General features: G+C 38.5%; 1 protein-coding gene across 1 annotated transcript in view; it reads right to left on the bottom strand.

Annotated features, from left to right (window-relative positions):
- The window catches only part of CPNE7 (copine 7), a 2,789,522-nt gene that overhangs the window by 42,075 nt on the left and 2,732,569 nt on the right, over positions 1–14,878 (bottom strand). Inside the window, exon 15 of the mRNA XM_044081847.1 lies at positions 4,280–4,516. Within this exon, the coding sequence (XP_043937782.1) occupies positions 4,280–4,516 (237 nt within the window). The remainder of the gene's footprint in view (positions 1–4,279; positions 4,517–14,878) is intronic.

Here is a 14,878-nt window from a genome sequence, read left to right as displayed (position 1 = left end):
AAAGTTCCACATTGTAAAACTCTGTCACACATTCAGTGTTAGGAATTTTTTAAGTGAAATCCATTGTAAATAGAAATGAATCATATTAATCCATTAAAAGATCTTCTTTATGAGTAAAACCAGCATATTTTAACCATCCTATGACCTTCCTAGTTGAAGTTGTTAGTATGCCATTAGTATGTGTTCCACATTTATGAGTGCTAGTGTTCCTCATTTTGGACACGGAAGGTTGAGAGCTACGTATGTACATATGTATGTGTGTGTGCCTGTATGAAATTTAAGCTAGCTGTTCTGTTTGTATGAGAGATAAAGTGTGTGGTTTGATGCATAAGAGTGAAGGTGTGTGTGTGTGTGTGTGTGTGTGTGTGTGTGTGTGTGTGTGTGTGTGTGTGTGTGTGTGTGTGTGTGTGTGTGTGTGTGTGTGCGTGTGTGTGTGTGTGTGTGTGTGTGAGTGTGTGTGTGTGTGTGTGTGTATGTGTGCACACACGTGTGTCTGGCATTTAATCTAGCCATTCATTGCTGTATGATTGAAAAGGTATGTGTGTTGCTGTATGAGAACAGAATGAAGGTAGGAGTGTGGGGTCTATATCATGAGATCGACATCTTAAAATGTCGAGTCTCAGTTGTTAGACATGAAAATGTCAAACTCCAACTTTCCCGAATGGCCATTCTGTTACACCTGCCCTTTCCCTGACTGTAGTGTGGTCTCGGAGTTAGAATATTTAGTTAGGGGGGCACAGACCTCCATGTTGGGGGGTGTGGGGTGCGAAGCCCCCCACTTAAATATGTTTGTTTTTGTGTGGCATTGGTGTTTGGCCAACTGATTTCTTTCTGTTGGAAATAAATCAGTGAGTTGGCCATTCAGGAAAGTTGGGGTTCAACATTTTTGTGTCGAACAACTGAGTGTCGACATTTTAAGATGTTGATCTCATGATATAGACCCGGTGTGTGTGTGTGTGTGTGTGTGTGTGTGTGTGTGTGTGTGTGTGTGTGTGTGTGTGTGTGTGTGTGTGTGTGTGTCTGTGTGTGTGTGTGTGTGTGTGTGTGTGTGTGTGTGTGTGTGTGTGTGTGTGTGTGTGTGTGTGTGTTTAACATACCTCTCAACTGTCCAGATTTAGCCTCATAATTTGGTCTATTTCTCATATAATTCGTGATTATCTGGCAAATCATGGAGGATTGAATTAATTAAATAATGACATATATACGAGTTTCAGACTTCATATCCTTCAGAAAATGCATGCCAACACTAATCCTTTTATTCTACCAACATTCTAAGTTAAAACAGAACAACGTTTAAAATCTGTCCTTATTTTCGGGCCATTGTATCCCCATTATTTTAGGCTTTATCCAGATTTTTTTGCACCAAGAGGTTGAGAGGTAATAGTATGTAATGCCCTAGTTAGAGGGGAGGTCAGGTTGGTAAATTAACTTGATCAACCTTAACCCTGTAACTTGGTTACTGGAGACAAGAGCCTGAATTTACACCAACTACCAGACTGCTGAAGGAATTGTGAGCTTCAGCGGAGACAAAAGCCTGAATCCTCTACACTAACTTCCAGACTGCTAAAGGAATTTGAGCTTCACTGGAGAGGAACCTGAATCCTCTACACCAACTACCAGACTGCTGATGGAATTGTGAGTCTGAGTTTCAGAACATTTTCGGGAATTGTGAGTTTCAGTGCACTTTCAGCAAATTCTGAGTTTCAAGGGAAGAGAAGTTTACTGTTTCTCATGCTTAGTCTGTTTTCAATCTGCAACTATTTTATCAAATGGCAGTCACTGTTTGTGCTGTAGAATTTGAAAGCAGTGTTTGAAGCATAATTGCCTTTAGTGCATAAAGCTGTGGATTCTACTCCCACATCATATGGATGGAGTGCTGGTATTGCAGTGCTCTTTTGATTGTTAATTATTTGGTTCATTTTAAGGGGTATAGGGGTTCTGCATTCTTGAATGTGCCCTCCTTTGTATGAGATGCCTAGTAACTATGAACTTGTTGTTGGTTTGTCAGTCATTCCCTATAGCAATATTACCAGCCTACCAATTTTTGTTTAATGTAATATAAGCAATTAACTCTTCAAGGGCAGCTGGTACTGAATTTGTAGATGAAACACTGAAATGTAAAGTTGTTTGCCAGTAGCAACCCCATCATTAGTTACAGATCTCTTTAATATGTAATTATTCAGATGACTTTTATTTCTGCAGAGATTGTGCTTATTGACTGAAATTGGTGGATTGTAATGACAGATGTTTGTATTGCCTTTTATGCTTGAATTTTTCTGAAATGGGTACTTTTGTCATTATTGGTACATACATTTTGTTTTGTTGCTTAATGGAAGAATGTTCAAAACTACAAATTTAAAACACATTCCAGCAAGATGTGCTGTATTATACAAGGAATATAATTTAATACAATCAGGAAGGTGAATCAAAGAACACATACATGTGCGCACGGCCCTAAAAATGTGCACTAGGAGCCTATAGTCTGAAAACAGCCCAAAGCTAAACTTAATCCTCCACTGAACAGATGCATTTTCTTTGAATGTGGGTTTTAATGACATTTAAATGAATGTGAGTTTCAAGGGCAGAGAAGTTTACTTCTCATGCTAAGTCTATTTTCATTGTGAGACTGTATTGCTTGTTTAGCAAATGGCTATCGGTGTTTGTGCTATTTTATTTCAATATCTGTAATCACTGTAGAAGTAAATAAGAAAGTAAATAAGAAAGCAGTATGCACACTGACAGGTTTGAACAGTGTTTATGGTAACTGGTAAGAAATAGCCAAGCAATGAAACACTGGAATGGCTGGAGAGGGGGTTGCTGCAGGGGTGGAGTGGGGGTAGGAAGTTGCTGCATGTAGGACTGCTCTGCAGAGGCCCCAGTCTACTACCCTGCCTACGGCCCAATTTGACCATGATCTGGCTCTGGCCACCAGCAAAAGTTGTGTGATGCAGGTCTGCCATTTAGGGCTCAGGCACAAGTGATAGCTGCACCAAGGAACACTTCATTATCAGCTAATTATCATTCAGTTAATTGAAACCTGTGCTCTCAGAAGTGACCCTGCTAGTCCTCTTCCTATGAGTCTGCACATCTCTATTGTATGGGCACCTCACAACATGCAGCCACAAACAGACATACACAGAGTCAATGTTAATGTTCTCACATACCTCGGTGCAACCTTCAACCCGTTATCACAAACACACATGTGCACACATATATAGCCATGCAGCAGTAGCATTCATTTTCCACACACTCATACATGTGCACTTATGAATAGCTCTAAGATACCAACCTATAACTTGCATTATGAGAAAAAGTCCATCCACAGGGACAAATAGGTATATTCCATCTTTTGAAGGCATACACTTTTTTATCCCTGTAAAAAAATCTCTGAATCTCTAACATGTTATTCCAATGCTGGTGCCACTTGTTTGCATTTGCTGCACCCCTGAATTTCCATGTTTGCATGCAGCTTCTCCAATGCTAGTGCCAGAGCCTGGACTGGAGAGCAGTGTCTGAGTGGCTTAAGCTTAATGTGCATCTGAAACCTTGGGAGTGAAGACTTCCACAGCATAGTAAACCCTTCTGAATGCCAGTGAATGTTCAGTCTAAGCAACTCAAAATGAACAACTTTCAAAAGCAGGACTTTCCTGTTTAACAGGTACCAGATAAAAAAAACACTTTTATTTTGTCTTCCTGGAAGCTTGCAAACTGTAGTTATTTGTAGCCATACAATTTTGCCAGAAGATGGGTATTAAAAAACTGAGTGGTCCAAATGCTTCTTATGTGCATCAAAATCAGTATATTTATGTCAGAAATTGAACGTGATCAAGTTCATTTGTCAAAGGAAAACCTACAAATAGTCATGTTCGACTAACTCTTTCTAGCCTCTTCTTATTCACTCTCTGTCTTCCAGAATATCATCTGAAAGAGATGTCTGATCAACTGGTTATGTTTGTGGTTATACTCATCTAGTATATCAAACTGTAACCCAAAGTACCATCTAGGCTTTGCCTATGCATTCTTTCATTCCAGTGATGTTTTAAACCACAGAAAATTCTACAAAATATGTGATGACTAATTATTGGTCTCTATGGGCTTTTTTTCCCCTTGTGTTGCTGAGACAACTGAAAGGTCACTTGAATCCAGGCTACTTAAGTAAATTAACCAAGATAAAAAAGGATAAGAAATAGCCTCAGACGTAATAACATTTCTCCCCAAAGTAAGGAAAGGATACTGCAGGGTGGAAAAAGAAATGTGGTAAAGATAATGAAGTACTTACATTTTTGAATTCCCTGAATGGAACAAACTGCACAATATCACGTAGGACAGGTTCCCCCTTGGGGGATCGTAGAATGCCATCATCCCCATCAAGGATCTCCATGTCAGTGAAGTCAGCATTACCAACTCCTACAATAATGATTGACATAGGAAGATAAGAGGCCCGCACAATGGATTCCCTTGTGTCTGCCATGTCTGTGACTACACCATCTGTCAAGATAAGCAGGATGTAGTATTTCTAGAATAAAAAGAGGAACATTATACTTTTTCAATACCTACCACATCAAAGAAGTAAAAAATATAGAAATTCTATTCATTCTGCAAATACTTCCTAAAGTTTCTTCAAGAAATGTCACACGTTTTTGTTTAACTACCTTCTTTGTCACATTTTGGGTTAGGTTTTTTTGTCAGTAGTGATTAACTTACCTAAAAGAACCAACTCAGGTTGTGCACTATAACACCACGATGTACACCTGTCTTTGCTCTTTTCAGTTTTTCTTGAAGTGTGAGTAACAATGACCTCTCATTTCCAGTACAAAAAATGCACTTGTGTAGAGACTTACAACAGCAATCATTTCTACAACATATTTCCTATTAAGCAGAAATTATTTCCTTAAGAAATTATCAAAAGGTTTGTACTATGTCTACATCCCCAAGGATTGTGAATAAGTGTGCTTATACAACAGAAATAACACTTAAAGGTTACACCTTGTGCTTCTTCTGTTTACAGAAAGATCAGTACACACGAGGTTGAGTTGTATTGATTTAAACAGGCAATTATACTTCAGATGATTCTAGATTTGTAATTCTTACAGAACTGAAAAAAATAATACTCATTATAGAAAGAATTCAAGAAAAATATTTGTAGGAGTCTAAACGGTCAGGAGATAATACAGAAAATGGAAGACGCTATGCAGATAAAAGCTGACAACACTCACAAAAAAAGAAAAGGGCATCTATAGGTTCCACTGAGAAGAACAACTTTTCAGTGGTTGCTCCTCACTACAAGGACTTACAAACAGCCTATAAGATACCAAAAATACCACAACCAATGCAAGTGCCTCTAACATACGAAATAAAGAAAAAACTATTAAAGTACCTATCTCAGAGACACAAAGAATAATATAATGGAAGTCAAACAGATACTAGACCCAGAGTGCAATATGTATTATGCAGGCCTTCAGTAATACCTCGGAAAAAAACAAGACAACATATTCAGAGACTAAGGATACATTTTATTTAGTATAGTTTTACTCCCCTCAGTATGTTTATTCAGACTATAATGATGATCTTTTTACAACTGTCAGATTCATTAAAAGCAATGTTGTCATTTATTATAGTGCTGAAATGTACCACTGGGCATTACAGAGCCTTGTTCATCACATATTTCGGTAAGCCAGGTTAACCAACTGAAAGGAAACAACAAGTTCTAATGGATGTTAACTGATTCAATCCATTTAATTTGTTTATAAGTCAAGTATTGCAAACTGTGGAATCTGCTGGAAAATTAATTCTATTTATGTTTTGGTTGGCTACATTCAAAAGTTTGCAAGGGTGTAACACGTTTTTCCAAACTGTTTAATTTACCTAAATAAAAGGACAACTATGCCCTACACAGATTTTATTTTAAAAGTGTGTATTCTCCTCCTAATAAAATGATGTGTGTACAGCCATAAATTACCAAATTTAAAAACAAAATGACTTAACCATCTCTTCCTTTCAGTAACTTTCCTATCATATTTGGTTTTCTCATTGCACATTATGTTAGGTGAAGGAAATTACATGATACTTGTTTTAGGAGTTTGTCACACTGGGCATTGCCTAACCCTGTCCATTATATTTTAAGATTTTATTTTACTAAGGAAAAGTATTTACAGCTTTTTTTACAACCCATTATAGGCATAATCGTTTCTAGTCTCTTGGAATATACAACATCTTTATAGTGAACAAGATGACACACATGGGTCTAGGATTATTCACTGAAACACATTTGACGGTGCACAATTCACTGAAAGCTCAATTCACTGAAAACGCAATTCACTGAAACACATTTCACTGAAAGTTATATATGGCCTTTTCCCCACTGTAGTGCAACCCTGGAGTTAATATCTATAGTAAGGTGGGGCACTGCCCCTACATTGGGGGATGTGGGGACGTAGCCTCCCAACCTATATTAAATATTTTAAACTATATACATGGATACTTGCAATTCCACTAAATGACTCTTTTCTTAACATAATATATATCCAAACTATGTGGGGTGCTACACCCCCCACAACCCCCCTTACTATATATATTAACTCCATGGTCGCACTACAGTGGGGAAAAGGCCATATATAAGTTTCAGTGAAATGTGTTTCACTGAATTGTGTTGAACTGAACTTTCAGTGATTTGTGCACAGTCATTTGACTTTCAGTGAAGTGTGCTTTCAGTGAATAGTCCGAGACCCATATATATATATGTATGTATTTTTTTTTTTTTTTTTTTTTTTTAGAAATTAGTTTCCAAGATGTTTTGCAGTTGGTCTCTTGTGGCCTTAGGCTGTGTTGTTTCTGTTTACCTGTTTATTTGGATTTAGAGGTTTATTTACTTAGTATCATGATTGCTTGGATTATTTTTATGAGACATCTCCATATTCATGACTGTTGTTGTTGTTACTGTTTACAGTCATCCTTTTTGTGTTTTTTCAAACTGGTTGGTAATCCTGTAATGTAGCTAAGGATGGGTTATTTTTCTTTCTTTGCAATGCTTTGGAGATTCACTGTCTGTTCTTCAGTAAAGGTACTATGGAGTTTAGGACTGCTAAAAGTGAGTTATTGAAGAACTGTACAGCATTCTCCAGAAGTTGCTTAATAAGGATCTAGTTGCATTGTGAGGGTATATGCTTAAATAGACATGGTTTGAAAGTTTTTGGGCTCTGAATCATTTGACTGGAGTGCTAACAGTGTCTGTACTTTGTTCCTTGCCATAAAAGTAGGATAATGATGTCTTACCTAGTCTGGTTAGAAATTATATAGTCACAATAAGGAGTTATCTTCTTTAGTTTTAGTTCCATTACATCAATATAGTCTGAAGTAATAATACATACTTCAGAGATCATCACTATAAATATACGCAAATACAATAACAATATCTATACTACATAAATACAACTATAAACTACTTAATTTGATTTTTTTCTGCATTTAACTAGTTCTAATTTTATTTGGGAATGGTAGTTTATAATATTAATCAACATGAACTGACTATCTTACTATTTTCTATTAGGCCACGTTGTACCTCAGGTGTAGAAATGATTCAGTGTGTTGACCAATGTTTGAATAATGTCTTGAAATGTATATGTATCACATAGTACCCCCTTCTTTTTGGGGCTCAGTAATAATATCTCCTATACTTTGTAAATTCCATAGGAAAATGGTATTGATATACTACCTGTATCCAATGTATCTGTTATGCATATTTTGCACTATTGTTCTTTGAGTCAGGCCATGGGTGAAAATGGTCACTAGACCAGCCCATATACCTGGCAAACAAGCATAAAATACAGTAAAACTATGCCAAATGTGTTAGTGCTGTTGGAAATGTGTTTTTATACAGTTTTTGTTCTAGTTTAAACACAGCTGTTACTAACATTCAATGTCAGTCTTGAATAAATTGTTTGTCTATGTACTGCTTTGTGGATCCCCTGTTATATTAACCTCATTGTATCCCCGAGATGAGCTTGAGAATAATTCACTGAGACATGTTTTTTTTTTCAGTTTACCTGTTTTTAGAAGTTTATTTGTTGAGTACCACAATTGTGTTGTGTTATTTGTTTGCACAATGGTGGATATCATTCAAATGAATTTCCTTTAACTAGCCTAGTCCAGATACAGAGTTACTGTATCCAGGACTGTTGGTAAGCTTCTGAGCCCCGCAAGCCTTTCTGTGTTGGAGGAAAGCCTTCTAGCTTATCAGTGGGAGTGGTAAGCACTAGGTAGCCTGTCTACCACAAGAGGAGTGGTTCTTGGCCCAGAAATTGTAGTTTATTGACCATTTGGACAGTTCATCTATCTCTTTCAACTTTCTGGTTTAAAAGACCACATCTGCGCTTGTTTCCCATCTTTCCTGTAACTAACCTACTGGGAAGCACTAGAAAGCCTTAAACTGATACTAGCCTTCTAGCTTAGAAGAGAGACTTTGGAGTAATTACGTATCAGTTTTCTGTACTTTCTTGCTGTACTTAACTGTTTCAAGCATTTATTGTGATTTAAAAGCTTGTTTTTTGTCACATATTGTGCTTATTTGACTGCCTGCACTTTTAAAAAGTCGTTTTTTGTTTAAATAATTTGTTTAACTGTTGTAGGCTACACACTAAAGTGTGATAGCCTTTTCTGATCATTTGTAGTCATTTAAAGCTGTTTTAAGTGTATTTTTTACTGTTTTTGCTTTATCTTTTCCAAAAAACAAAAAAAAAATCCTTGTTTCCCACCTTTCTAAGCTAGTATAGTCCAGTTTTCAGGCTAGTTCTGAATTCAGTGCTGTGTTACAAGTTTCTGAGTTGCCCATACCTTACTTGGATAGAAGGAAGTTTCTCTGTTCACCTGTGAAAGAGGGGAGCTTTGAACAGCCTGTATGTCCCTGGAGGAGTGGTTCCAGCCTAGAAGTTAGTAGTTTAGTGGCCATTTCAGGCTAATTTCTATCTCTTTCATTTCCCTGCTATAAAAAATGCATTTGCATGGTTTTGCATGCCAGGCAGTGCCGGTTAGCTAGGGTTAAATTGTTCCCGGCTCCACAAAGTCTCCTCTTCAGTTTTCCCTTGAAACTAGTCTAACTCTCAACCTAAGCACTCAAAAAGCATCCTATATCCCAGCACTTGCTCAGACCTAATAGCGAGTTCTAATATACCCTGATACTTGGTTGCCCAGCAGAGCAAGGCTCTTTATTCACCCCTCACCAACCAAGCGTCTAAGCAGCTCACCCTACTATTCAGGCATGACCAAAGGTAAATTTCAGGTGTACTCTCCAGTCCAGCTGGTGAATCTGGCCATCCTGATGCAATGTTACAACTGCCTCATGTACACTGACAACCCTCTCCTCTTACCACAAAACACTAACATATGCAAGAGATGCAATTATACAGCCAAACTGGAGGCTAAGCTGTCTCCACCCAAGACTGGAACAGACAGTCAAGAGGAGAAGGTTAACACTTGCACTACACCTCTATCCACACATAGACCTACTAAACCAGCACTGGAAAAAATACACATAAATGCACAAAATCATACTTGGAGACTCTAAATAAAAACCTGCAAAAGCATCAGAGACCTCCAAAGCAGACACCCAAACAACCTGCACCTCCTGTCACAAACCAGACAGCACATAAAACACAAAATCTGTGAACCACACAATCACAGCTCTTAAGGTGAAATAACATACCTAACACACTAGAAATAGGTGACTCTATAATCAGGCACACTGATGTCCCACTCACTAGGCTGGACAAGCAGAAGGTTACTGTTAGCTTCCTGTCAGGAGCCAGAATCTGCCACATAACACAAGCACTCAGGTCACTCCAGAACAAGTACAAATATGACTCTCATTGTTTATACTGGTGAGAATGATCTGAGATGTACCTCCCTGGACTACATGAAAAGAGATATTGAAGAGCTCTCTGATCATGTAGTCCAGGCTGGTATGTCCCTGACCTTGAGTAGCATCCTGCCCTCACCAAGAATGATACCTCAGTATAAAGAAAAAATGATCAGTTTCAACAATTGGCTAAGCTTCTGGTGTCATTCAAAGGGGATCCAGTGTCTGTCAGCCTGGGATGACATGCTCGACAAGCTGCGTTGCTTCACAAGAGATGGCTTGCACCTGTCACCCTTAGGCTTTCAAATACTGGCCAAGGCTGCCCCCATAGTGCCTTTTTTAGGCAAGGCTCAAAAGTCAAACCCATCTCTGTAAACAGCACAATTAACAAAAAACTGAGGATTATGCTACTCAATGCCAGGAGTTTAAATCTCAAAATGCATGCGCTCGAAGCACTCCTCAGTATGGAGAACGTCGACATCTGTGCAGTAACTGAAACCTGGTTCAAGGCTCCAGAGAGAATGCCAGCACTACTGGGCTACAACTCATACCACACATTTCGGCCACAGAACACGGACTGAAACACAAAAGGAGGGGGTATATCCATATTCATCAAGGATACCTACACCTTCAGGTTAGTGGCGCAGCATGAAACCTCTGAGATCATCCATGTGCAACTAACATTGGGCAAATCTGGAATGCAAGTTGTGGCCTGCTACAGATCACCCTCCATGACCCAGGACCACCACTCCACCTTTCTGGAGACACTGGAAAACATGAAGGTCCTACCAAACACCCTGATATTCGGTGATTTCAATTACCCTACTATAAACTGGGAAAACTATTCGAGTACAAACTCCCAGGCCCAGCACTTCCTGGAATTCATCAACTCAAATGCCCTTGATCAGCTGGTAAAGTCACCTACCAGAGGTGAAAACATATTTGACCTGTTCATCACAAACATGGGCGACAGGTGTTCCACACTGGAGTTCAACCCGTTACTGGTTAGATCAGACCATAAACTAATATCTCTGGATTTCTATACCTCAACACCACCCCTAACTAAGGAAACCACAGTAAAAAACTTTTCTAAAGCAAACTTCACCTTACTTAAGACTGAGGCGGTAAGTTTCACAGCTCCCACGCTAAAGGATAACGCTGCCTAGGATGCAGAAACCTTTACAAATGCACTCTATGAGCACCTACAAGGATGCATGGATCATGCCATCCTTAGCAAAACCAAGACTCACACCTCTAAGAGAAAGAAACCAGTCGGGTGGACCCCTGCTACAAACAGGCTATACAATAGAAGGAGGAAATTAGTTCAGAAAAAAAGCAAATCTCTAGAAGGAATTACATCCCTGATCAGTATTAGTAAGAAACTAAGGTCCCTCATAAAATCATCCAAGGCTAACTTTGAAAGAAAAATAGCCAAGGATTCAAAAGATAACCACAAAGCCTTCTTTAGCTATGTTAAGAATCTAAGTGAAAACTCGCATATATGCACTGAACTAGTGCAAAATAGCACAAAATATACTGAACCTACTGATATTGCCAACATCCTGGCAGATAGATTCAGTGCAAACTTCACCCCCCCCCTCTCACCCCCAAAAGGGCCCACAACAATACCATAAAAGTGTAGTGTCCTGGAAATCACAGACGCACTGGTGAAAATACCCCTTTCAAAAGCCAAAAACACAGCGTCAATGGGGCCAGATGGTGTCCCACTCTGCGTCTTGCATGAACTACAGAACGAACCCCCCACCTAAACTCGCTGTTCATCCCCAGCCTCTCCACAGGCTATGTGCCCATAGAATGGTGCACAGCAATGGTTATTCCACTCCACAAAGGAGGGGCCACATCTGACCCTGGTAATTATCGCCCCATAAGCCTGACTAGCCTGGTCTGCAAGGCTATGGAGCGCATCATCATGGAACTCATTAACAAAGACATTGGGAACCTCCAAACACTTGACCCGACCCAGTTCGGCTTTGTTAAAGGCAGATCATGCCTACTAAACCTGGTTGACTTCTTCGAGACAGTTACCAAGGCCATAGATGAGATAAAGGTTGTTCACACAGCCTACCTTGACCTCGCCATTGCTTTCAACACCATTCCCCACTCAGGTATTACAGCAAAACTCACCAGCCTGAACATAAACCCCTACATCACAAGGTGGGTTGTCAACTGGCTTACAGACAAAACTCACACGGTAAAAATAGCAGGCTCCAGGTCCATCTCCAAACCAGTCAAAAGTGGTGTCCCGCAAGGCTCTGTCCTGGGACCCCTCCTGTTCGGCATATATGTCTCAGAAGTACAGGAAAACACAGGAGGACTATGGCTAACCAAGTTCACCGATGACTGCAAACAGGGAGCCATAATTGACTCTCCAGCTGACACAGATATCCTCCAAAAGGGCCTTACTGAGATGGGCACCTGGTGTCAAAGTCAAAAACCTTCCCCTGCACAGAAGCTATTGCACAGCTCAAAAATTAATAGATCCAACAAGAAAGAAGCCTGCAACTGGAAGCTGTAAACACTAATTTAATTAGTGAAACATATATAGAATTCTAAAAACAAAACAGACCGGTTTCGGCTTTGGTTTTTACCTAGCCTTCATCAGTGCAAAATCACATAACAGATTGGAATCCATTTTATAATACATCATAATTAGAAACAAAACATGATTGGTGAGCTCATGAATATACATTCAATATTTATAAATATTCATTAAGTCCAGGCTGAAATAATGCACCTAATTTTATTATCCATTTCTTTTCCTTTGCATTCAGTTTGATATGCCATCCTGATTTGTTACTTCTGTCACCTATTATTTTATCAGTTATGGTGAAATGAAATTTGGCTGTACTATGTTTGAGAGTGTGTTTATACAATGCATTACTAGCTCTTTTACATCTGATGTCACTCAGATGTTCAGATATACGTATTCTAAAAGGTCTAGATGTTTGGCCAATATAGAAAGCATGACGACTACAGGAGGCCATATAGATAATTCAATCGGTGTTGCAATTTGCAAAAAACTTTATGTCAAATATGTGGCAGCTGTTATTGCTAGAAAATTGTTTAGTTTTTAGTACATATTTACAATTGCTACAGTGTCCACATGGCATACAGCCCATAAGTTTATCTCCTGATAAGGATGTTTGAATCATGTGCAGATTCCTAGATTCAGAATGATGTTTATAGTGGTTAAAATAGGCACCCAAATTTTTACCTTTTCTGAATGAAAATGAACATGTTTCAGATATGTGGCTGGACAAAGCAGAATCTGCTAAAAGAATGTTCCAATGACGTTTAATGATATCAATAAATCTATTAGTATTTCTACCATAGGTGGTATTAAATCGCAAACTGTTATTACTCCGTGATTTATTCTTGTATCTGAGGAGATCATTACGATTAAGCTGAGAAGCATAGTTGTTGGCTGTAATAACATGACCCATGCTATAACCCCTTTGTTTGAACCTGTCAGTCAAATCCTGGCGATAATACTGAAAACTACTGTCATCCGAACAAATACGGCTCATTCTAATGAATTGTGATTTTGGAATGTTCCTAGCTATATGTTTGGGATGAAAGCTGGAGGCGTGGAGTAAGTTGTTATATTTGGGATATTTACGGAATACCTGTTTACTGAGTGTGTTGTCAACATTTCTTGTCACTAGTACGTCCAAATAAGTAATCCTATTTTTGTCATAATTGATGGTAAAATGTAAGCCCCATTTGTTGTCATTCAAATATTCAACAAATTCATTCAGGTATTCAATATCCGCCCTCCACACCATCCAGCAATCATCTAGATATCTATGCCAGATATCAATCTCAGTCAAATAGAGGTTGTGTGTATCATCATATATTATTTGATCTTCAATATATGCCATATATAAATCAGCATACATGGGGGCAAAGGATGCCCCCATAGCAGTACCTTTAATTTGAAGGTAACATTGTTTCCCATAGAAAAATACATTTTTTGTGAGAACATGTTCAGTCAGGCATATCAAGAAAGTGTTGAAGCCAGGTTTGTACATTTGTGATTTGTAGAGCCAGTATTCAATAGCATCCAGTCCTGCCCAATGTTGAATATTTGTATATAGTGCACTGACATCAAGGGTACATAACCACCAATCATCCTCTATTTGCATGTCATTGATAATGTCCAAAAATTCAGTTGTATCCTGGATCCTGGATCTCACCCACTTTAATAGGGGCTTAAGATATTTCGTAAGAAATTCGGAAAGGGGTTCAGTGAGGGAGCGATTTCCAGCTACAATTGGCCTGCCCGGTGGGTGCACAGGATCTTTATGAATTTTGGGTAAAAAATAAATATATTGGCTGACAGGATCAGTTATGGTCAGGTGGTTAAGAGTATTTGATGTAATAATTCCATTTTCTACTGCTGAGTTGAGAAAAGTGTCAATTTGTTGTTTGAACATGGATGTAGGATCTAATGGCATTTTCATATAATATTTGGCATCATCAAGTTGTCTGTGGGCTTCAATATCATAATCAGACCAGTTCATAACAACAACAGCACCTCCGTTTTCAGCAGAAATGATTACCAATTGTTTATTGTCAACTAATTCCGCTAGACTCGTAGAATCCAACTGAGAAATATTATTTGACATAGGTGGAATCATATTGGATGTGAAATGTAGATCTTTGAGAACACTATGTTGAAAAAGGCTAACAGAAGGATGCATAGGCGGAGTAAAAGTAGATCTATGGTATTTGAAATTGTCTGTTACACAGTCATGTCCATGATTATCCTGAAAATATAATTTAAGGTTAATTAATCTACAAAATGCTGCTATGTCTTGTGCAAAAATATCCTCAGACACAAAAAAAAAAAACGGGAATAAAAGAAAGGCCTTTATTTAGCAGAGCAATTTGTGATTCAGATAATACAGTATCAGAAATATTCAATACATTGGTATCAGCATGTACATTTACTTGTTGGTCAAGAGTTCCATCAGATTCTCTAAGCTTCTGACTTTTTCTGTGTTT

The sequence above is a fragment of the Protopterus annectens genome, chromosome 8.part1, assembly GCF_019279795.1.
Source record: "Protopterus annectens isolate FY-2018-M chromosome 8.part1, PAN1.0, whole genome shotgun sequence".
Classification (NCBI taxonomy): domain Eukaryota; kingdom Metazoa; phylum Chordata; order Ceratodontiformes; family Protopteridae; genus Protopterus; species Protopterus annectens.
Note: the sequence above shows the minus strand (reverse complement) of the source record. Positions and strands in the feature narration are given on the sequence as shown.